At 42.5% G+C, this 25,651-nt stretch overlaps 1 protein-coding gene across 6 annotated transcripts in view; it reads left to right on the forward strand.

Moving 5' to 3' along the window:
• Positions 1-24,114, forward strand: part of LOC120046573 (pleckstrin homology domain-containing family A member 1-like) — a 30,439-nt gene extending 6,325 nt beyond the window's left edge. Inside the window, exons 3-13 of one of the 6 annotated variants that reach the window (XM_038991926.1) lie at positions 8,533-8,589; positions 8,961-9,006; positions 15,042-15,139; positions 15,549-15,680; positions 15,944-16,084; positions 16,190-16,258; positions 16,686-16,750; positions 16,858-16,921; positions 18,399-18,488; positions 21,485-21,555; positions 23,126-23,461. In XM_038991926.1, the coding sequence (XP_038847854.1) occupies positions 8,533-8,589; positions 8,961-9,006; positions 15,042-15,139; positions 15,549-15,680; positions 15,944-16,084; positions 16,190-16,258; positions 16,686-16,750; positions 16,858-16,921; positions 18,399-18,488; positions 21,485-21,555; positions 23,126-23,351 (1,059 nt within the window). In that variant the 3' untranslated portion in view covers positions 23,352-23,461. Of the gene's footprint in view, positions 1-2,047; positions 2,422-8,532; positions 8,590-8,960; positions 9,007-15,041; positions 15,140-15,548; positions 15,681-15,943; positions 16,085-16,189; positions 16,259-16,685; positions 16,751-16,857; positions 16,922-18,398; positions 18,489-21,484; positions 21,556-23,125 lie in introns of those variants that run through there. The other 5 variants (XM_038991927.1, XM_038991928.1, XM_038991929.1 and 2 more) reach the window with 5 other exon arrangements.
• Positions 24,115-25,651: the final 1,537 nt, after the last annotated feature.

Below are 25,651 nucleotides of genomic sequence, written 5' to 3' on the forward strand. Positions count from 1 at the left end.
CTGTCTCAGGTGCCGCTGAAGAGTCTCTCACAAGTAGGGCCCTGTAAAAGTGTTATTTTTTTTAACTTCCCCAAAGTCCTTTTTATTTTTTCCAGGTATCTGTTTACCCACAGCTTTTTTCTTGCAGAATCACACTTTTTTTAATAGAACATCCAATTGAGTTGTTTTTCTATGTTGACTACAATTCTTAAACCACATCAGGAGACCATGTTTTAGGTTTTGGATTTTTTTGTTGTAAATGTACTCATTAATTCCAATACGCACATAGCAAGAGGCTGTTGGTTAATGGTGTTTTTGTAGCGCACGTGATGGTAATCATGATATTATTCTGCCAGGTAAGCATAGGCTACTATGTAGTTAACATTGAACTGTTTTTGGGAAAGCCTTTCCATCCACCAGAAGATTTTTCATTGGCATCATCGCTAACGGCTACACAGTGGTAGCTGTGCACACCGTACATACACAGAGGGGGACTCTCGTTGCCTCTTCAAAGTCACTGATGCAAGTCACTGATGCATTCTGTTCATGTCTTATTACAAACTTAGTTTTTTTTATTTGTTAAGTTAAATAAATGTTTTAATATTGTTGAATTACGTTTTATTCTCTGGATTCCGTGATTCCGTACGTGTTTTCCGTTTCGCAGATTTTATATGGCCCCACAAGTGTTCAATTGGGTTGAGATCTGGTGATTGACACACACCCTTTAAACCCCCCCCCCCCCCCCCCCCCCCCATACTCCTTTTAAGAAGGAAGTGGTCCGATGAAGCAGATGCTAAGCTACAGGACTAGCACAGACTGGAATATGTTCCTCGATTCATCTGATAACATTGAGGAGTTTAACACATCACTCATCGGCTTTATTAAACCCCTAGAGCAGTGGTCACCAACCGTTTTTGAGTAAAGATCACTTTCACAGTCAAAAAGCATTTTTTTTGCATTTACCAAATAAAAACAGTTCTGTAGGAATGTGGTTTGTGCAGTAGGCAGGCCTAATACATTATCACAGTATATTGGCTATATGCCAATATTGTTTTTCTCAGATTTCAAAACTATATTTCAAAACTAGAGCTTTGATAACAAAATAGATCACTTCATGTCCTGAAACTAACTTTTTTGTTTAAAAATCTACCAGCCGCTGAGATTTTTTACCAGCCAACACGTTTGTGCCATTATTACACCAAAAACAAAAAACGGATGAGCATGCTTTGTAATGTTTCAAAAACAAAGGTATTACTTGTAAGCAGTTGTGACCCTTCATTCAGGGCAGGGTGGGGCAGAGCCACCTGTTTTGAGCCCCACCTGTTTATTTTTTGTTTTCCTGTTTTTGCATGTTATTTTTGGCATTAATACATGTCACATATCAGTTTGCAAACAATGTAAAAGTTAATAAGGCCACACACAACTATGGTCTCATATTTGCTTTCTTAAGGCGGCTCCAAAATGCAGGTGTTTCAGCCTCGCTCAGTGCTTTCTGTTGTGGTGGGGCAGTCAGCAGAAAATACACAGCGTAGGGGTTTTCTTATGTTCTCTAGTTGTGCCGGAATTGGCTCAGTGTTCTGTCACTCAGCGCAAAATCTACAGGGAGAGAGAGAAAGTTCAAGCCCCTTGGGTGCTGCCATAGATTTATATTAGAAGTGCCCATCCAAGAAGGCTCAAGGTCATTGGCCACAGATAAAATGACGTCAAATCACGTTATATCTACCGTAGCTTTGATTGGACTGATCATGTCAACATCATACTTTCAAAAGCTTAGCTAGCAAGCTAGACAAGCAGTCATCATCATGAATCAAGTCGACAATTTACTGGCAAATCTTTTTCAATCTTTGTCATATGAAGAGAAATTGAAGATATAACCTATCGGTGCTCATCGGTCATTGGACATAAACATTAGACAACAAGTTGGAAATCGCAAATTCAAAAATGAGTGGTTTGGAAGGAATCAGTGGCTAACTGCAAATGTTGCAAAGCAATCACTAGCCTGCTATTTGGTGGAGAGGGTATGTGGTCCAAGTCTGGGTTTAAGGGTCTTTTAACCAAGCTTAAAAGGATAAACATGCAACACCATGGGCCAGAAAAGGTTGAATACATTGACAGTATGGCCAATCAAGCATGATTTCTGCCGCGCTCAAAACAAATGGAAACTTAATGAAATCTGAGATTTCCCAGTTCTGAGTTCAAGACAACTGAGAACTCTGGGGAAAAAAACTAGCTCCGACTGGGGAACACGGGCCTCTTTCTAGAGCGCCGACCTGAAGATCAATGACATCATGATTCGACCGTGTTTTCTTCTGAGTTCCCAGTTGTCTTGAAAGCACCATAAATCCAGAGAATGCCAGTCTTTGATGACAAAGTTTGATGACAAAGTTTGACCACAAGAAGGACTGCTGCGCCATCTTGTTCAAGTGAGCACAGCACAACAAGGTGAGTCCAAAAATGTCTTGTATGCTGCTGCATAAATTATGTAATATGCCAGGGAGATATTTATACTGTAGCAAAGACAGTAATACTATGTGTATGCTGTGTATTAAGCTGTTAATAGCCCATGTGCCTCAACCCAATAATTTGGTCCCTTTCCCCTATAGGCACATGTAGCCTATAGCCTGTTTTAGAAAAACTTCATCATTGAATATTGTAAGAACTTCAATTGTCTGCTTATATGCCCCCTTTATTTATCCTATGGTACTGACTTTGTGTACAGGAGAATACTGTAAGAATGGCCCATGTTCTGAATTCTGATCAGCTATGTTTTTAAAAAAAGGCAGTAAATGAGGCTGAATGAACTGTTGCGCTGCTAGACAAGGTTCCACTGATAGCCAGGTGTAGCAGTGGTAAGGATTCACGCCATGGTGCTGAAAAGAAAGCTCTGCTCTTGCGACAGATTTATGTAGGTCATAACAGTTGTTGGGCACCGTTTGTCACCATTATAGTGCAATTATAATGTGTATTGGCTTTGCTGGCATTCAACAACAAATATTTTTGAGTTTGCCCCACCAAGATTTACATGCTAAAATCACCACTGCTAGTAAGAAGTGATGTCGTAAATTGCTAAATGTTATAACATTTTGTGACCCGTGTCTTTTAACCAAAATATCACAGATGAGACTAATGTTCAGCTGCTGAAGCGTGCACTCCAAATATTGAAAAACAACCTAGCTTGTGAATAACAGTGTAAATAGCAAAGGCTCACTTTAGTAGACTTTTGAGTAAACTAGACCAACTTTTATGACTGTGCGCAGCACTTCAGCACTTCACTTCAACCACAGTTCGCACAGCTCCCCACCAGGCAGTCTTGATGCGCAGTGCGTGAGGTGGGATACATAGGATTCGTAGGTCTTGGTGTGATTAGCTACCAGCTATGAAACAAAAAGACATAAACACTTACAAAAAAGCTACTGCAGAATTGATTTATAAATGTGCTCATACTTGACCTATTTTATTCGCAAATACGAGTGAAATGCTTGCACTGTGGAACCCTGGCTAACCTCCAATGTGGCTGGAGAAAGACATTTTACCTGCCAATTCCAAAATCTATCCTACATTTGCGGTGTGGCGGGTGTTCATTTTAGGCCCTGGATTAGTTGGTGTAGCACTCACGATCGACTGGTTGGTGACCACTGCCCTAGAGTCTTGACGCACTGATGCTTCAATCTAAGTAACATACAAAAGAAATCCCCATCAAAATCCACCAGTTCCAGCTAGAGATATCTGTTATTTTGCATTGGCTGCGTTTTATTCCACTGCATCCGCCTATAGTCGCCATTCCGCATCTGCGGTGGTTTGTGGCATAGCTACAGCGCTGTTTGTTAGGTCAGGAGACATCCCGAAAATCGGTCTTTTCTCAAAAACGTCTGTATCATCAGAACAGTTTGACCACATATGACCATTCTATAGAAAGGGGAGACTCTCACGCACATGATGGTGTTTGCTTGAGGCAGACCTGTTACTTGAAACGCATTCCTTGTGACTACCTCATGAAGCTGGTTGAGAGAATGCCAGGAGTGTGCAAATGTGTCAAGGCAAAGGGGGATACTTTCCATATGTGTCCATATGTGTTATTTCATAATTTTGCGGTCTTCACTATTATTCGAAAATGTAGAAAATTTTTAAAAATAGAAAAATCTTTGAATGTGTAGGTGTGTGTAATATATATAAACTCAGCAAAAAAAGAAACGTCCTCTCATTGTCAACTGCGTTTATTTTCAGCAAACTTATTAACATGTGTAAATATTTGTATGAACAAAAAGGGACGTTTCTTTTTTTTCCTGAGTTTATATAGAAACACATTGAATAAATCATAAGGAATAAGGTTTTGAAGTGTCTGTCATATATCAAGGCGATAAGCTCAGGATATATATAACTCAGCAAAAAAAGAAATGTCCCTTTTTCACGACCCTGTCTTTCAAAGACAATTAGTAAAAATCCAAATGACTTCACAGATCTTCATTGTAAGGGTTTAAACACTGTTTCCCATGCTTGTTCAATGAACCATAAACAATTAATGAACATGCACCTGTGGAACAGTCGTTAAGAGATTAACAGCTTACAGACGGTAGGCAATTAAGGTCACGGTTATGGAAACTTAGGACACTAAAGAGGCCTTTCTACTGACTCTGAAGAACACCAAAAGAAAGATGCCCAGGGTCCCTGCTCATCTGCGTGAACTTGCCTTAGGCATGCTGCAAGGAGGCATGAGGACTGCAGACGTGGCCAGGGAAATAAATTGCAATGTCCGTACTGTGAGCGTACTAAGACACCGCTACTGGGAGACAGGACGGACAGCTGATCGTTCTCACAGTGGCACACCACGTGTAACAACATCAGCACAGGATCGGTACATCCGAACATCACACCTGCGGGACAGGTACAGGATGGCATCAACAACTGCCCGACTTACACCAGGAATGCACAATCCCTCCATCAGTGCTCAGACTGTCCGCAATGGGCTGAGAGAGGCTTGACTGAGGGCTTGTAGGCAACAAAGTTGCCTATGGGCACATACCCACCGTCGCTGGACCAGACAGGACTGGCAAAAAGTGCTCTTCACTGACAAGTCGAGGTTTTGTATCACCAGGGGTGATGGTCGGATTCGCGTTTATCGCCGAAGGAATGAGCGTTACACAGAAGCCTATACACTGGAGTGGGATTGATTTGGAGGTGGAGGGTCCGTCATGGTCTGTGGCGGTGTGTCACAGTATCATCGCACTGAGCTTGTTGTCATTGCAGGCAATCTCAACGCTGTGCGTTGTAGGGAAGACATCCTCCTCCCTCATGTGGTACCCTTCCTGCAGGCTCATCCTGACATGACCCTCCATCATGACAATGCCACCAGCCATACTGCTTGTTCTGGAGTGATTTCCTGCAAGACAGGAATGTCAGTGTTCTGCCATGGCCAGAGAAGAGCCCGGATCTCAATCCCATTGAGCACGTTTGGGACCTGTTGGATCGGAGGGTGAGGGCAAGGGCCATTCCACCCAGAAATGTCCGGGAACTTGCAGGTGCCTTGGTGGAAGAGTGGGGTAACATCTCACAGCAAGAACTGGCAAATCTGGTGCAGTCCATGAGGAGGAGATTCACTGTAGTACTTAATGCAGCTGGTGTCCACACCAGATACTGACTGTTACTTTTGATTTTGACCCCCCCTTTGTTCAGGGACACACTATTCCATTTCTGTTAGTCACATGTCTGTGGAACTTGTTCAGTTTGTCTCAGTTATTGAGTCTTGTTATGTTCATAGAAGTATTTACACATGTTAAGTTTGCTGAAAATAAATGCAGTTGACAGTGCGAGGACGTTACTTTTTTTACTGCATTTATTAAAGTAGTAAAGGCCTAATTCAATATTTGATCAAATCATTTAAAAACAATTTTTTTATACTTAAATTGATCCTTAAATTCATAATCAAATATCCAAATTATCCATGGTATGACCTTAAAACAATTCCAAATGTCAGCTTAGACTTTTAAGAATTAATAAGTGCATCAACAACGTTTTCCCCACAGTGACCATACAATACGTACAGTGCCTTCAGAAAGCATTCACACCCCTTGCCTTTTCCACATTTTGTTGTGTTACAAAGTGGGATTGAAATGGATTGAATTGTTATTTTTTTGTCAATGATCTACACAAAATACTCTGTCAAAGAAGAACAATTCTAACATCTGCTGTTTCCTGAAGTCCACGATCATCTCCTTTGTTTTGTTGATGTTGAGTGAGAGGTTATTTTCCTGACACCATACCCCGAGAGCTCTCACCTCCTCCCTGTAGGCCGTCTCGTTGTTGTTGTTAATCAAGCCTACCACTGTAGTGTCTTCTGCAAACTTGATGATTGAGTTGGAGGCGTGCATGGCCACGCAGTCATGGGTGAACAGGGAGTACAGGAGGGGGCTAAGCACGCACCCTTGTGGGGCCCCAGTGTTGGGGATCAGCGGGGTGGAGATGTTGTTTCCTACCTTCACCACCTGGAGGTGGCCCGTCAGGAAGTCCATGACCCAATTGCACAGGGTGGGGTTGAGACCCAGGGCCTCAAGCTTAATGATGAGCTTGGAGGGTACCATGGTGTTGAATGCTGAGCTATAGTCAATGAACAGCGTTCTTACATAGGTATTTCTCTTGTCCAGATGGGATTGTGCAGTGTGATGGCGATTGCATCGTCTGTGGACCTATTGGGGCGGGAAGCAAATTGAAGAGGGTCTAGGGTGACAGGTAAGGTGGAGGTGATATGATCCTTGACTAGTCTCTCAAAGCACTTCATGATGACAAGTGAGTGCTATGGGGCGATTAGTTCAGTTATCTTTGCATTCTTGGGTACAGGGACAATGGTGGCCATCTTGAAGCATGTGGGGACAGCAGATTGGGATAGGGAGAGATTGAATATGTCCGTAAACACACTAGCCAGCTGGTCTGGGCATTCTCTGAGGACGCGGCAAAGGTTGCCGTCTAGGCTGGCAGCTTGTGAGGGTTTTACTCACGTCGGCCACGGAGAAGGAGAGCCCACAGTCCTTGGTAGCGGGCCGTGTCGGTGGCACTATATTATCCTCATAGCGGGCAAAAAAGGTGTTTAGTTTGTCTGGAAGCAAGGTCAGGGTTCTGTGCAGGCCAGTTCATATCGACAAACCTTTTCTGTGTGGACCTCACGGGGCGTTTTAATGCTGAAACAGGAAAGGGCCTTCCCCAAACTGTTGCCACAATGTTGGAAGCATGGAGTCGTCTAGAATGTCATTTTATGCTGTAGCGTCAAGATTTCCCTTCACTGGAACTAAGGGGCCTAGCCCGAACCATGAAAAACAGCCCCAGACCATTATTCCTCCTCCACTAAACTTTACAGCTGGCACTATGAATTCGGGCAGGTAGCGGTCTCCTGGCATCCGCCAAACCCAGATACTTCAGATTGTGAAGCGTAATGCATCACTCCAGGGAATGCGTTTCCACTGCTCCAGAGTCCAATGGCGGCGAGCTTTACACCACTCCAGCCGACGCTTGGCATTGCACGTGGTGATGTTAGGCTTGTGTGCGGCTGCTCAGCCATGGAAATCCTTTTCATGAAGCACCCGACAAACAGTTAATGTGCTGACGTTGCTTCCAGAGGCAGTTTGGAACTCGTTAGTGAGTGTTTCATCCGAGGACATGAATTTTACGCTCTTCAGCACTTGGCGGTCCTGTTTTGTGAACTTGTGTGGCCTACCTCTTCGCGGCTGAGCCGTTGTTGCCCCTAGACTTTCCACTTCACAATAACAGCACTTGCAGTTCTAGCAGGGCAGAAATTTGACAAAATGACTAGTTGGTGTAATCCTATGATGGTGCCGCGTTGAATGTCACTGAGCCCTTGTTTGTTGATGGGGTTTGAAAGGCTGTGTAGTCGATTTTTTTATACACAAATAGCCAAATCCACTAATTTGAAGGGGTGTCCACATACTTTTGTATATATTGTGTAGCTACCGCAATTACCTCATACCCCAGCACATTGACTCGGTACTGTTACTCCCTGTATATAGCCATGATATTTTTACGACTAATTGTTATGCGAAATGGCCCTGCTTAATGTCAAAATTGTCATTTTTGTTCAAATGTTTTGCGCTTGTAATGCATCATAATGCATCTTTGAAAAACAACTATGACATACCTAATGAATAATACACGGCTTTGGTGAAACCCCCCTGTGTATTTGGAACTTTTGGAAATGAAGCTTCTCCTCCCTGTGCCTGCCCTACAATCTTTACAGACTTAGCGAGTGTGCTAAAACATAAGTTATTCATGCCTTTTGCGGAGAGTGAATAATTCCCCCATGTTCTTTTTATAGAGAGAAAATCCGTAAGTTCAATCAGAATCTTAATAACCGAACAATGTAGCCTAAATCCACTTTTGTTCTCATTTTTTGTTGAAGTTCCCCCGTAACCCGCTCTCTTCTTTAGAATACCCCAAATGCATAATATGAGAGCACCCCGCATAAAAGGTCATGGTTTGCATCAGAGTTTATAACAATATGCATTATTCAATGCTATATAATAGTTCCTCACCTAACTATTTCCCATATAGAACCTGCCCATTGGTGCGGTCTGTGTTGGCTCACTCAAACTCACATACATCTCCAAGGTAAGAGATTTGCTAATGAATTTGCACATCATTGATTTTATACTTTCTCGATAGGTGCTTGTTGAAAAAAGGGATATTAATATACACTGAGTAAACCAAACATTAAGAACATCTTCCTAATATTGAGTTGCACCCCCCCCCCCCCCCCCCAGACACAAACCAATGTGCCTGGCATCTGATAACCCTTTAACCTGGCTTCTTCCCTTCATCTACACTGATTTGAAGTGGATTTAACATCAGTAAGGGATCATAGTATTCACTTGGTCACTCTGTCATGGAAAGAACAGGTGTTCTAAATGTTTTAAATACTCTGTGTACGTTCACTGTGAGCAATCGTTAATTGTGGTTTTTGTACTTCTCTTGCCTTGTAGGTCAGCGACGCCACTAAGCAAAGACCAAAGGCGGAGTTTTGCTTTGGTAAGATTGTTTTGAGAATAACTATTCTCCTTCCTCTGCTCAATTCATATGGAAATGTTTGCAACTTGGCTGGGCTTTTTATGACCTTTTCAGTATTTATGAACCATAGCCACAGATACTGTATACAGAGTTCTGTAAACTTAGTTCTAGATTTAGAAGGTTAGTGGACATCTAAACTGTAGTGGACATCCCCATACTGTATTTATTTATCTTGCTCCTTTGCACCCCAGTATCTCTACTTGCACATTCATCTTCTACACATCTATAATTCCAGTGTTTAATTGCTATATTGTAATTACTTTGCCACCATGGCCTATTTATTGCCTTACCTCCCTTATCCTACCTCATTTGCACATACTGTATATAGACTTTTTCTACTGTATTATTGACTGTTTGTTTATTCCATGTGTAACTCTGTTTTGTTGTATGTGTCAAACTGCTTTGCTTTATCTTGGCCAGGTCGCAGTTGCAAATGAGAACTTGTTCTCAACTAGCCTACCTGGTTAAATAAAGGTGAAATAAAAAAAGTTAAAATAAAGTCTATATGGCCATGGGCTCTTTTTCCCCAGTTGTGTGAGCTGAATTGGCCAAATGATGAAGTCATATGAGGGTAGCTGAGTCCATGTTTCTGTCCAGCAATACATTAATATATTTTCAGGAGTGACAATGACCATCTGTCTGCCCTGACAGATGCGACTATGTACACAAGGCTAGAGTGTTTAGATTAACTTGAACCTGAGGGAGGAATGCATACTTGCCCTTCTCTCACCTCTTTCACCTCTGCTTGCTTTCCCCTTGACATGCTAAGGACATCCCTGCTTAGCTTCAACAGAGGCATGCAGGGTAGCAGCTGACCAGGGTACTTACTGTATATGGTCCCTTCTTGCCCTCTTGGTTTATCTGGTTCAGAATTGTGTGTGTGTGTGTCAGCATTTAAAGCCGATTTTATGGTCATTCCGGCATCTGCATTGGCCGTACAGCATTTACTGCGATGCGGCCTCCGTAGAAGTCAGGGCATTCATACTACTTGTGCTTTGCGGTACAGAGCTGTTGTCACGGATGTGATTTTGTGTTTATACAGGACGTACAGCCCCACCTACCGTCAACCAATCATGTCAGTGTGCAGCTATACAGAGCCCTCCGCATTGCTAAAACATTTGGGAGGTGCACAGCCATGCAGTACGGAGCTTGATTTGGCCTTCACAAGCCTCCGGACGTTCCGCGGTTGCGTCGCACCCTCTGTACGGAGCCTCAGGACCGTATTGCCACATCAGGCATATATTGGCTTTTAGGCTTGGGTGGTATACCTTATAGCGGCATATTTGGAAATAGCCACTATGTTTTTTTTTTTTTTTTCAATATTGTCAATACCGTTAACTATTTATTTTGACGTTTTTTTAATACATTTGAATATTTGTAACTACTTTTTAACCTCTTAAATGTGAAGTCCCACGTTTGGGGGACCTGCGTGGTTCTGGTACCGGTTCCGACCGACATCTTTGCTTATAAATTGATCTGTGGACACCATAGATCGAAATGAGCGATAGCCCTGGTTCCCAACGGACACAGTAGTGTAATTTCTTTTAGCCCGTGTGACGTAAGATGTGAGATCTGAAACCACTTGTATCTGGGATGTCCCTCCTACCATTTAATTTGCTCTTCCGACTTTCCATCAACTCTTGGCTGAACTCGCCACTGACAAAGCACATGCGTGCAATCCTTACATTGTAGTGCAGTAGGAGAGAGTGGTTTCATCACTGTAGCACATTCAGAGATTGATATATAGCCATTCATCTAAAATAATTCCGATTTTAAACCCCAAAAAAAGCACCTTTTAGAAGGACAATATTAATGAGATGAAAGGCGAGTTCCTAGCAAGTTCAGGAAGACGGGGCAGACGTTTTGATCAAGAGAGAAAATATGCAATGTTTCTCTAACACTAAACATACAAATATGTATTTTACAGTTATAAGGAAGGTGAAATCTTAGTCATTTTATAATTTGATGACACTATATTTATAAAGCATACAAGTCCGTTCAAGCCTTGTTCGTACAGTTTTGTTGAATAGGATATGCATCATAAAATATTTCATATTATACTTGAACTTGTGTCCTGAAAAGTGACTACACCTCAGCAGTTTACATTTTTTTTTTTTTACCAGAAAGATGAGATTTTAACCTTTTTAATTGAGTATGCAGCATTACTAGTTACTGTTGTTTATGGCCATCTCATGATAAACAATAACTTTTTAGGGGTTACGTAGATTTACATTTAACTGGTTTTATGTAAATACCTGCAGTCCTCTTGTGCAATACGTTAGGAGATCCATTTTTCAATTTGAAGCTTACCGGTTGTCCCCAGTTAGGTGATGTTTGTTAAGCACACAACGACGAGAGAGCCTTGTGAGTCACTCACTGTTGTGCAGTACACGCCAGGTGATTTAGTTACAGTATGGAATTCACAACTAAATGTTTGCCAGCTAAATATTTTTTAACTATTAAGTTAAGTCTGAAATGTGCTAAATGCTTTGCAATAGGGCATTTTTGTTTGATCATTTAGTAACTAGTTGACTGTCTAGCGAAGGGGTTAGCTTCTTCCAAAATCAAGCTTCACTTGGTAACAGCAGAGAATCCCCTCCTGGATTATAATGTTTGTTTTGTGCATGCAACAAACTGTGGGTATAACAATTTGTTTTATTATTTGTATAGCTTTATAAGCTGGCATATATGTCCTTAAAATAGGTCAGTGGATCAGTGGGGTTTGAAAATAGTGCACCTTGTGTTGAGTTCCGGTATTTCCGAATATCCTGAGGTGGCACAAGGTTGGTATGACAATCTGGAAGTCCCCCCCCCCCATCGTCCTCAATTGGAGGAAACACTACGTTTACTGTCCCTGTTTGGGTTTTGATAGGATGCTGGCATCCTAATCGAACCCATTCTAGATAGTCTGGGGCATTTTTAAAACCGCTGTTTGCGTGTATTATTTTGTTGATTTCGACTATAATTACCACCGCGCCTCCCTACTGCACATGTGTTAATGGGTGTTTTCATTGAAAGCTGTTTGAGAAACGCAGTCATACTTCCCAGATGGACTTACAATAAAATGAGAGTCAGAGTGGCAAGTTCATGTCTGTGTGTTTGTGGCTCTGATGCTGCTGTGTGACTCAACCACACACGTTTTGTGTGTATGATTGCAGCTGTGAGTCAGATCTTAGACGACCTCTCCCAGCTTGTTATTCACTTCTATTGATAACCCCCACCACCTTTGGTACACACCTCTTCAGCCAGACTGTGTTGATACAGCTTAAAGTGGGGTAAATTGTTTGTGGTAACATGGTATACACACCCCTGTCAGATGATACCATTTTAGTTTCATTTTAGCACATTTAGATTAATTGCCTGATCTTATTTTTTCCCATGGTCTACTTGTTTCAGTATGTTTAACGAAATGCACATGCCATGTCTGCCTGTTACTGATTCTCTCCCACTCATTGAATCACTCATTTATTCCACAGCATTAATGTTCAATCAATGGTGATTATCTCTCTGCTTTCAGTTTCTATCACTGTGGGATTTGTGTGGACATAACAACTGGGGATGTGACTTGTGAGCAGGACTCTAAAGTGCAACCATTTTATTGTCAAATATTTTGCTGTGCCAGATAATTTTTGTAATGATTAGGCTTCGCTGTACTGCTGTTTCTGAGTGCCCTAGAGCACAGATTCGTGACCATGGTGGTTGCACCATTACTACAGAGAGCCACTTGTCTCAAAAGTTGTCACCCATATTACCGGCATAAAGTTTTTTTCCTTCTATTGCGCGTTGGCGCTGGTCTGGGTGCATCTCTGTTGGCATTTTACATTATTAAACGGTCGCAGGCTGCTCCAAAACCACTTGCGGGCCATTAACACCTTGTCAGTTATGTTATCTCTAGTCCAGCAGATGAAATAATTGTTCCATTTTATGATGCAAGTATCAAGCTTGGTACACTAATACAAGTTACCTTAAGGAACATTTTTAAGATTGGAGGCAGTCTGGGAAGCCTGTCAGTCAACCGGAATTCCTGTTGGAAGAAAATAGGGTAAAACAGAGAGAAAGAGGCGAAGTTAGAGGGATAATAAGAGCCCAAAATCTGTCTTCTCCAGCAGGTGCCGTTTTTTCTTATTTCTTTGCTCACCAAGCAAGGAGTTTTTGTATTGGCGGTCAATGAGTGTCGAATTTGGATAAAACATTTTATGGCTTATTTGCTACGTGTGTCTTATTTGATCGAATAGAAGTTTTGTAATGCCTAGGTTGTTATGAGTGTACTGATTTAACTTTGAGAAAAAACACTATCGGAATTGTGCCTTTTGTTCACACGCGTGTAGCCCTCTCATTGGCCCACCTGATCTTGCCTCCACCCGACTGTTTTCCATTTTTGAAGAAATGTATTTTCATTGTTAGAGCGGCCACTAGAGTATCTGGTCAATATAATGGGTAATCTGTGGGTAAAATCATTCCAAACAATATTGAAATTAATTTTGCAGTTGTATCTAGACTTGTGCGGTATACAGATTGTCATACACTACATATTCAAAAGTATGTGAACACCCCTTCAAATTAGTGGATTCGGCTATTTCAGCCGAACCAGTTGCTGACACGTAAAAAAGTTAGCAACCAGCCATGCATTCTCCATAGACAAACATAAAATGGGTTTTTATGGCCAAGCAGCTGCACACAAGGCTAAAATCATCATGTGCAATTACAAGTGTCGGCTGGAGTGGCGTAAAGCTCTCTGCCATTGGACTCTGGAGCAGTAGAAATGTGTTCTCTGGAGTGATGAATCACGCTGAGAGAGTGAGAGAGACTTAATGATGATGATGAAGGTGTTGGAGTTGTGCTTGGCCACGCAGTCATGGGTGCACATGGAGTACAGGAGGGGACTTAGCACGCACCCCTGAGGGGCCCCCGTGTTGATGATCAGCATGGCATAGGTGTTGTTGTCTACCCTTACAAACTGGGGGTGGAGGGAGGTCTTTAGTACTGGGGTCCTTAGCTTAGTGATGCACTTTGTTGGCACTGATGTTGAACGCTGAGCTGTAGTCAATGAACAACATTCTCACATAGCTGTTCCTTTTGTCCAGGTGCGAAAGGGCAGTATGGAGTGCGATTGAGATTGTGTCATCCGTGGATCTGTTGGGGCGGTATGCAAATTGGAGTGGGTCTAGGGTTTCCGGGATGATGGTGTTGATGACCAGCTTTTTAAAGCATTTCATGGCTACCGACATGAGTGCTACGGGCAGTAGTCATTTAGACAGGTTACCTTCGCTTTCTTGGGCACATGGACTACGGTGGTCTGCTTTAAACTTGTAGGTATTACAGACTCAGTCAGGGAGAGGTTGAAAATGTTGGTGAAGACTCTTGCCAGTTGGTCCGTGCATGCTCTGAGTACATGTCCTGGTAATCCGTCTGGCCCCGTGGCCTTGTGAATGTTGAACTGTTTAAAGGTCTTTCTCACATCGGCTACGGAGAGCGTGATCACAGTCGTCCGGAAGAGCTGGTGCTCTAAAAGGCATTTAGCCCGTCTGGTAGGCTCGGCTATAATGTAATTTAACACATTGATCAGAAGGGGAGAAGGTGAAGAGTAGAGGAAGTTAGGGATTAAATAATTACGAGAGAACGATGTATGGAGACAGGAGTGCTCTCTGTGCCAGAATCAGGAATTGACCTAAAACCCCTTTGTGATTGACAAGTGCGTGTGTGATTTGTGATGGCCTCGAGCCCTTTTTTGTTAACATTAGGTATGAACGGTCATTACAGCGGGGATGGGTAGGGCTGCTGATGACTTTTTCCACTCTCATATAATGGACCCAATGCTCCTGCTATGCCTCGTCTTATTAGTAACAGCAGACAATCCACTCTTCCCTCTCAACCAAGCTCTTATTAAGCTACAGTGTTTTATCTTGTTAAACAAACATTTTCATGTCAACTTTTGATTTGGGTCACTCACTATTGTCTTCCTTCTCTTTCTTGGCCTTTCCCTTCCTCTTTCTCAGTCATCAATGCTGGCATGAGGAAATTCTTCCTCCAGGCCAATGATCAGCAGGACCTGGTGGAATGGGTGAATGCTCTCAACAAGGCCACCAAAATCACTGTGAGTCTCACTCAATTCTGCACGGTCTTCTATTACTAAGGACCTGAAGACCCTGCCTAGTCCTCTTTAGAAAACAATGATTTCCTGTTCGTGACTGAATATTTCCTTAAAGTGAGTAAAATCTCAAGATTTCACTTGTATGTGAGTCAGAGAGTGACTCAGGATGGTGTATTCTTGGTAGAGACCTTTCTGCCCTTGAGTTGGGGGAGCTGTGCAGTACTCCCACTCTACTCTTGGAATCCCTCCAACCTCAAAAAGGGGCTAGGAACAGGAGCGGATGTCTGCGGAAGTGATTAACCAACATACACAGAAATATGGTTGTCCTAAGGTGTTATCCCCCTGAAACAGTCACAGAATCGAGGTCTACTGTACATGTTATGAATGTTTGTCACACTGTTTTCTCTTGCAGGTGCCAAAGTCATGTAATGCCCAACAGAATGTGGAGAACCAGAAAGCTCTTCTGGACATCCTGGGACCCAAGAAGCAGGTCTCCTACAGGACTGACATCATTGGGGGAGTTCCCATCATCACCCAGACGCAGGTAGCCAAGGCTAGCCGCCCTACCTATCCCTAACCCTAGCTAGTTGCATGTCAATAGAGTTCAGTTGATAGTTTGAGCATCTACAGTCTTTCTTTAGGGGACTATCCAAATAAAGTGGGACTGAATGTGCCATAATGACTTATGTCTACCCCCATAACTCAGCCTCACTAGATATAGCCTTACCTAGTCAGCCTCTTATTAAGTTGTAAATTAACTGAGATGTTGTGGATGTAAATCACCTATGGTGTATTTCCCTCCAACAGCAGGAAGGGGGCGAGGGCCAGGAGGGTTCGGAGCGTGAGTTGCTGCGGAGGTCGTACAGCCAGCTGCCATACTTTCTGGGAAGGCCGACCCAGGACCGGGCGGTCATCAAGTCTGGCTACTGTGTGAAGCAGGGAGCTGTGGTGAGTGTAGTGGGGTACTGTGAGGGGCTCTGAGTTTGGGGTATTTTAGGTTAAAGTATGAGGCTATGAGTATGAGGAAGTAAATTGCTATTTTCTTTTCCCCAGATGAGAAATTGGAAAAGGAGATATTTCTTACTGGAGGATAACACCATGAGTTACTTCAAATCAGATCTGGTAAGCAATTTTCATTAACGCTGGAAAGCATACCAGAATGACTTTTTACACACACTCACACTGGGTTTGTCCGCTCCACCTCAAGTCCCTGGAATCTTATGCCATTTCTACACATGTCCTAGCATGCCACTGTCTCTGTGCCCTACCCCACACACACACACACCACAAAGCACTTCCATGCTTGCCTATATTTTGCACCAGCATGTGTCTATTTGGCATCAACAGTGGACAGTCTTTCTCCCTTGTCTTCCAAATATACTGTATCAATAAGGTCTTGAAAGTTGGTTTTACTCGACAAAGAGGATTCCCAAAGATTGTGGAGCAAGTGTCATAAGGATATAGCACACGTTATAGCACTATGTTATACATTTTGGGCTCTTAAAATGTTATTTTTCATTTTCTTGAACCGCTCCCCCTCTCTCTTCAGGAGAAGGAGCCTCTGAGAATGATTCCATTGAAGGAGGTCCACAAAGTTCAGGAGTGCAAACAGAGGTACTGCACAACTCAACATTGTCATGGTAAAACGTAGCCTCTACATCCACCTACATTTAGCATGTAGCCAACTTTGATTTTGATCACTGTTGGCTTTGTATTTCCAGTGACATCATGATGAGGGATAATCTCTTTGAGGTTGTCACCACTTCTAGGACTTTTTACATCCAGGTGAGAAGAGACCAAACATCTTTTTACCAACACACTATTACATAATGTCTAAATCAGGGATGGGCAACTTTGGTGGGGCTGGCGGCCACAAAAAATCTGAACTAATGATGAGGGGCTGGAGTGGTAGATGATAGGACATTGACAAGTTGTAAATACAACAACTACTGATATTTTATCATACAAAAATTGAGACATGTATGGTCTGTTTATATACATTTTAAAGGCTATTTATACAGAAAATGTGTATAAAACCTGTATAAACTGTATTTATGATTATATGACAATGTTTTAGGTTGACAATAATTATTACGCAATTTCTGATATCTCCTGCATAAATAAAATCAGGATTATGCCTGTACAGCCATTCATTCCAATTAGACTGGTTTGATATTCTCCCTAACTAATACGTCTGCCATTTTCACCCCATTCTGGAACTTTGAGGGTTTATGACATAGCCCCTCTGGTAATTTAATAGAATCTCTATGGTCGCCCCCCTTTGGGCCAATTGAGATATCACGTGTGACCTAGTACATTTCTGTTAATCACGATAGCTCGTGCCTTGGGCCAATCAGTGTATTTTTGTAAATGCTGGCTCTATGGTAAGACGCATAATTTACCCAAGTTTCATCAGAATCGGTCCAGTGCTGTCTGAGATATCACGTACAGCAGCCGGTCCACAGTCCCCTCCCCGATTTCACCTTGGGGGACAATTAGCAGTTTTACAGTTAATCTCCTGCAATTTTACATATTTTGACATGTTAATATAATATCTGAGTGAGAGTGACTTTTAAAATCATTGGGGCCCCACCGGTCAGTAATTCGACCATGATTACTACAAGTTTAGATAGCTAGCTAGACTAATTTACCAATCCTGCCCAAAAGATTTGCTGACATGGGCTAATTGAGTGATAATGAATCGTGTTCTAAAAGCAGCTCTGCAGTGGTCACTAGCTGGCACAGCCACAAAGTCATACAATCTGATTTTAAACCTAACCTTAACCACACTGCTAACCCTAATGCTTAACTTTAAATTAAGACCAAAAAGCTCATTTTTGTTCATGAATTTTTACAATATAGGTAATTTTGATTTAGCAGAAGGCCTATCTAAGGGGATATCGCTCACTTCTGCCTCCAGGACAAGACTTGTGACAATAAATGTCAACCTGTGACTGACATAACACAAAAAAAAACGCTGATGCACAACCACATTTCAAATTCGCACCTTGTGTATTCTACTATTGTAACTCAACCGTAAATTGAGAACCCCAAGAATGTTTTGAAATATATTTTTGGGAAATTGATCCACGGGCTGGCAGCCAGTTGCCAATCCCTGGTGTAGATTAATGTCAAGAATTTTACCCCTTCAGTATATTTCTTTCCCTCACCCTTGACTTTCCCCACTTTACTATTTGCCCCTTATCCCCACTCCCTTCCTCCATCCCCCTGCCTCATTCTCCCGTCTCCTCTTTCTTTGCAGGCTGACAGTCCAGAGGAGATGCACAGCTGGATCAAGGCTGTCTCTGGTGCCATCGTAGCCCAGCGGGGACCTGGGAGATCTGCAGCCACAGTATGTAACCACCCAGCAGGCCACTGTGGTTATAGGGCTACTGCATGCGCTGTCACTTCTGGCCAGTCTCCTGTCTGTCTGGTCCTTAGTAGCAACACAAACTGATCTGATCTCCATTTGTTTCACATGTTCATGGCAGCCCAAGCCAAGAGAGATGGCTCAGACACACACCACACACACACAAACAGTGAGGATGCAGGGAGGAGTGAAAAGTATGTCACATTCTGTACTGACTGCAGAGGGTAGAGGTTGGCATCCTCACCCAGGTCCCCCTCCTACTGTAGGTATTTGCCCTCTTTGTGACAGTAGCATTGCATAGGCAATCGCCACATCAGGGTTTCCGTTAGAAAAATGTGGCACCGGACATTTGACCGGCAGCAGTTTAATTTACTGGACATTTGAGAAATGTACCAGACCCATATCCATTGGGTGCGTAACCTGATAAGGGCGTCCACCCACTGTGCTCAAAATGACAGATCACATTTAGATTATGGTAATTCTTCTTAACAGAACATGCAAGTCAAGGATGCAACGACAAATTCTGATGTGCGTTTGAAGATGTTAGCGTAACTGTCCACGTGTACTTTTCCTCAGCCAACAAGACGAGTAACGAACAGCAACATCACTAGTCTATGTCAATCTACTATCCCCCGTAGTAGAAAAGTGTACCTATTCTATTGTTCAGCTTGTCGTTCTGTGCGAGGAAGAAATAGCGTATTCCAAACAGACTCTGGGACAGTTGTGGGAGGATACATCACAATTTCATACAGCCAGTAGCCTAGAATACATCAAAAACATTTTAAAAAGCAATGAGGCTGATGCAACAGAGCAGAACGTTTAGCATAAAATGTTGATCAACTATTATTTGTTCACATTATAGGCGCAGCAATGTGCACAATGCGGTAGACTACTTGCTGATGTTCGTTGCATAATACAGTTAGCAGTAAAACACTGTAGTCAAAAGTGCACTGCACATGCGAGCGATTTCATGAGACTGAGATGAAAATATCTGTCAGAAAAAGGGGAGGTCTGTTTCAAATGATGGCGCAAAGAACATTAACAACTTCATAGTTAAGAACATGATAAAAATATGGAAGAAAATGTAACGGATTCTACAAGAATCAATATCACTCCCTAAAAACACACCCCTATGGAACAATCCTTGGATAGCTTTTCAGAATTCACAGATAACTTGTCCCGCATGGAAAACTAAAGGCATAGAAACTGTAAATTACTTGGTAATAGGAAATACAATTATTTCCATGACAGAATTAAAAAGCAATTTTGGACTGACCAATGTAGATATTTTCAAATACATTCAACTTAAGTTTCATATCACTACATTTCGATCTAAAATCTTTCGGATATCAGAGCAATGTTGGGGGAATTCTATTTGAGTCAGAAAATGATACTTGTATGATAGGTAAGATATACTAAACCTTGCAAAGATCCTATCCAACTGACAATCGCTTTGAAAAAAATATGAACTACTTGTACCTAGACCTAAAAAAATCTGATATCGGCACAAGATGGAGTATTGGAACAAAACTAACACAATTATAGTTAATTAAAATGTATGCTTAATCCAATATTGACTAATGTACAGAATGTATTATACAAGAGACGAAATTCAGAAATTCTACAGCACAACGGTTGAGTCATGTCTTAAGCGTAAAACCAACACTGACTCGATGATTCATGCCTTCTGGGAATGCTATAAAGTCTGAACGTTATGGGTGGAGTTAGAAAGTTGGCTGTCAGAAGTTTTACAATATACATTTACTTTAATTCTGTCTGTCTACATATTTCAAGACATGGCATATGAGGGTTGGGTGAGACCCAATGGGTTGTACTGTACTTTTCTCATCAATCATGTAGAAAACTTTTGCTTAACTGAAAATCAAGTGATCCTGCATTGTTGGGGATGGTGGAAGAATCAAATGCATTATTATTTGAATATTGAAAGGGTGTGGGCGACAAAGAAGGGCAGAGTGGCGCAGTTTGAGGTCATGTGGAATAGAGTATTGCAGGTGCTGGAGATTGAGGTGGTGGAAACGTGGGTCTGGGCAGATGCGATGTCGAAGTTTGCGTGCGTCTGTCTGTTGTCTTTTGTCTGTTTTAGGTTTATTGTTTGACAAATAAAATTGTACAAAAAAAGAAAGAGGCGAGATCGTTTGGCTGCTGGACAATGAAAGATAATTGATTTGAAAGCCAGTAGAACATGAGAGAAATATGCTACTGGTTTCAATGGCATATGGAAGACTTTATAAAATATTTGCCTCCACGTTTGGTCATATTTTGGCTAGGCTACTTTGAAGCGGTAAACAAGCCTCATGTGTAGACAACGTTCTGCTTTCAAACAATTAAGTATGTGTTTTTTTTTTTAAATGCATACTGTTTCCAGATCATTGCATAGTGGTGTGTGACGCGCTGAAGCTTGCCTACCGTTATATGCACTTGAATGGTGAATGGGAAGTGAGCTTCAATTATCAGTTGAGAAATAAAAATATCAGCTCTTTTTAAATGGTGGCAATCAAAGCAGTTAACACACAATTTTATTAAGAATTGTTTCACAGTGATTAGGCTTATAAAAGCTCATTTCACTCCAGGAGTTGTAGCAGCAGCTCTCGCACTGTCTGAGAGATTTTTCACTTAAACTAGGCTCTGTATATTTATGCTTTTAATTCCACAAAGTTATGCAAATGAACCCATCGACCAATAAGCATGACATCGACTGGTATTTCCATTAATGAATAGACTAGAAAGCATTTTGCAATGGGATTTTTTTATTCTCCCGGACAGTTGGCTGGCGCCAATTTTATTTATCAGCTTTAAAAAAAAAAATATCGGCCAAAAGCAGGCTATTACCGACTAACGGAAACCCTGCTCCACATGTATACTTCTCTTTCTACCACTCCCTCTCTTCCCCCTGTACTGTGGGCTAGGCTGGCCCTCCCCAGCCTGCTCTAATCCAGCTGTCCACTGTGTTGTTGCAGATGCGGCAGGCCAGACGGCTGTCAAACCCCTGTATACAGAGGTATACGGCCCGAATCGGGGAGTGCAGCACGTATGTCAGCTCCTGTACCCCAAAGTGCCTTCTATATACTGTTGGTTTTCACTCACTTTTTGTTTTTTTATGTCATGGTGTGGACTGGAGAGTCACCCATCTGCCTCCCTAAAAACCAAACTGTACATGTCCCTCCCTGTGCGGGCTTTAACCCCTCCACCCCGCTGCCCATTCCATAACTCCAACTCAAAGTCCTCCTCTCCTCTGCTTTTTTGCTTTTCCTGTCTTCCTCTTCATGCTCTATGTCAGCCCTGGGGTTAGTCCCATAAACTCATTCCCTTGACTTACTGTAGCTTAACCTCCCTGGACCTCTGCAGCTAGTCACTACCTCCCATTCACTCCCACTTCCACACCCCACTCACTCCCACTTCTTGCTATTGATAGGCCCTGTTGTCACCATTGTTGAAGATGACAAAACTTTTTAAACATCCCTCTGTAACTTTGAAACCCTTACCACACACACACACACACACACACAACTAATGCCTCTCTGGTACAGTGATGAAAGCTGTTGCACAGACCTGTTTCCTGTCTCTGTCCTGTCATGTCACTTCATATGTCTCTGACTCTCCTTGTCTTTCTTTCTCTCTCTGCAGTCTCCTGCAGCTGTGTACCTGTCTTAGATGTCTCACATCCTGCCTGTCTCTAGTTCTACCTCCTGTCCGCTGCCTGTATGTGTGTTTACTCTCTCAAACTGTTGACTTGCATAACCCAGTTAACTTCTCATTTTCTAAGCCAAGACAATTTGAAGTCTGAATTAATGTTGTCTTTGGGAACTAAACCCTAGTCTTCTTAACATCAATAACAGTTTAGCTGTTGGTGTGTTTTGTGTTCTGCATGTTTGTATGATGACGACTTCTGTATAAGCACATGTACTCTGAAGCTCTTAAACTAACCGCCCTGGCATACTTGAAGAATCACTCAGCCCTTTGTTTACTCACACATAAGCCGTTGCGGTGTAGGTGTTTCCGTTGCATGGTCTGCTTCAAGTCATGCACATATGTTTTGGCAAATGTTCTGTGCCCGGCTGCATGTTTGAATGCATGATACAGAATTATGATGACTTTGGTGATGCTTTACACAACATAGATTTGGGAGAAAATATATTTTTGAATAGCCAGCAAAGGCAATCGGGAGTTATTTAAGTATCCGTCACTAACTCTTTTTGCTGGGTAAATGGATTGGGTAAGTAGGTGCTACTGCGTATGTTCCCTCCCAATAACAACACCAACTGGTCACTGACATGTTTTTCTTTTTTACTTACTTTATTCCCCACCCCCTCTTGTTTTGTTTTTTACAGAGATTGAAATCTGACAGTGAAATACTAACTTTAAAAAAATGAGCACTACCACTTCTTCTGCTTTTCACTACCACTGCACTCCTCCCTGTACCCGTCACTGCTCTGCTAGCACTTCTACGGTCTGCAACTGCGGCTACCACTACTTCTACTACTACCACTGCTGCTGCATCAGCCGCTACACCAAAAGTCTGGCACTGGCTCTATTCACAACTCACCATGTTTCCCATCTGACTGTGATTCTGTGGGACACACGCCTGCCTCCTCTCTCAGCAGGAGCACTGTGGCCGTTCCTCCCCTTCCACATTCTACCGCAGCCAACCGGGGCCCCCCGTCCCTCGCTCGCCCATATCTGCAGTGCCACCCTACCCAGGGTGCCCTTCTGTCGCGGGCGGTGTACGCTCGGAGCCTTGCGTGGGACAGCGAGCACTTCATGAGCCTCTTGCCGCGACCCAACCACGCCCGACTGTCCCTGCAGGAGACACACCTGTCCAAGTGACCGCCGACACTGCCCTCGAGTCGCCATGGAGACGGCGCAGCAGCTTCGAGCCCTACCCACCTGAACCCCCCCTTGACCTGGACGCTGACGACCTGCCGGTCAGCGAAGTCTGACCCATGAACTACCCCCACACTACCCCGTATCCTGGCAGAGGGGGTGGGCTACAGAGGAGAGGCTGTATGACAACAGTGATAATGGGGGAAATGAGAAGAATGCTTTTGAATATCCGAGAGCAGCTGAACAGTGGGCCGCTTGTCTCATCTCCACCAAACTGAACAGAAGTCATTTGGATGGAAATGACAGAAAGCAGGCACTGGATTCCAAGCCAAAGTTAGTCTGTATAATGTGTCTGACTTCCAACCATCTCAACCCCCTGTTTGTGAAGCTGTTAATCTTCCCCAGCTAGTCAACCCTAGTCACATTAGAGTTGGAGGTCACTCAGACAGAGACAGGGGGGTTACGTTCTCTCCTTGTTTTCATTGTTTGGCATCTACTCAGTGGTCAAGGCCTGTGGACACTCACATGAAGTCCTGGAATCAGCTGTCTCTGTGTGGGCTGGGAGGGTGAGATTCACACTGAACTCTACAACAAAGATTCTGCGCTATTTGCCATTGTCTCCCACCTGCTTGCTCTCTTCTTATTTATTTAATAGGGTTAATTCAGTTTAGAAAACTTTTTTTTTTAATATATTTTTTTATGTTGATTTAAAATATACACACTGAGTGTACGAAACATGAGGAACACCTTCCTGATATTGAGTTTCATCCCCTTTTCCCCTCAAAACAGCCTCAATTTGTCAGTGCATGGAGTCGAAGGTGTCAAGTGTTCCACGGGGATTCTAGCCCATGTTGACTCCAATGCTTCCCACAGTTGTCCAGTTGGCTGGATGTCCTTTGGGTGATGGACCATTCTTGATACACACGGGAAACCCAACAGCGTTGTAGTTCTTACACACTAAAACTGGTGCACCTGGCACCGACCATACTCCATTCAAAGGCACTTCAATCTTTTGTCTTGCCCATTCTCCCTCGGATTGTGTATGTGTGCCATTCAATGTCTCAATTGTCTCAAGGCTTAAACATCCATTCATCTACACTGACTGAAGTGGATTTAACATGTGACATCAATAAGGGATCATAGCTTTTACCTGGATTCACCTGGTCAGTCTGTCATGTAAAGAGCAGGTGTTCCTAATGTTTTGTGCACTGAGTGAATACCTGCAGCTCATGACTATGTGGACTCACACAGATTAATTCAGCAATTTGTGAGGATAATATTTTATACCACTCTGTGCCAAGCAAGCAAGTAAGTGGATATTTTAAAGGTCCAATGCAACATTTATCTCTATCAAATAATTTCTGGGTAACAATTAAGTACATTACTGTTAAAAAAATTACGAAAATAGCTTCTTAGCAAAGAGCAATTTCTCAATCAAGATTTTTGCTTGGTCTTTCTGGGAGTGGTCTGAGTGAGGGGCATAATTGGAAGACCCTAATGGGAGGGAAATGTAACCTGAAAACCATCTGTTCCTGGCAGAGGTTTGAAACTCCTTTTTGTTTGTGGTTTATTCATTTATACCATCACCAGGCAAGCCAAACTCATCCCACCAAAACAAACAAAATTTTCAGGCAGTATTTTCAAACAGCTCTTACACAAAAATGGCATTATCTTAATCTTCACAATTTCAAAGTATTATTCCAACCTCATAGTGTGGAAATATATATAAAACACAGAAAAATCATGTTTTTGACTGCAATGCGCCAAGCTATATTCTCCAATGACTGAATAGTTGTCAAGTAACATAGAACTAATCATACCTGTTCATTTCATGCATGCACTGTTTTTATTGAACTAATGTTGTCTTTAGTTATTTACTTTAATTTATAGTGTATGACCAAATTATTCTAACATACATTTTCTTTATCTGACTTTAAAACCTACAACAATCCCACTCTACCCACACTATAGTATCACAGTTAGAAAGTTGTTGGTACACACTGTGGACTGGTACGAGAGGACTGTGCAGTTCTTAACCAAGCCATGTACATTTGCTTAATCCTGCAGGGTATTGTAATGGGGGTTGGATTTGTACCAATAGGACTTCGGTGAGAGAGTGAGTTATGCGACAGAGCGAGGTGGCTTCATTAAGGGACCAAAGTGAAAAGCAGTTACTTCTAGGGTAGGGATGGTCATTGTCTTGCAGAGATGTTTAAATTAATACTCCTACTGGCTACCAACATGCTTTACCCCTGACCTCTTCATACCTGTATACTGTACAGTGGCTTTAACCATTTTTCTAG

The sequence above is a fragment of the Salvelinus namaycush genome, chromosome 4, assembly GCF_016432855.1.
Source record: "Salvelinus namaycush isolate Seneca chromosome 4, SaNama_1.0, whole genome shotgun sequence".
NCBI lineage: Eukaryota > Metazoa > Chordata > Actinopteri > Salmoniformes > Salmonidae > Salvelinus > Salvelinus namaycush.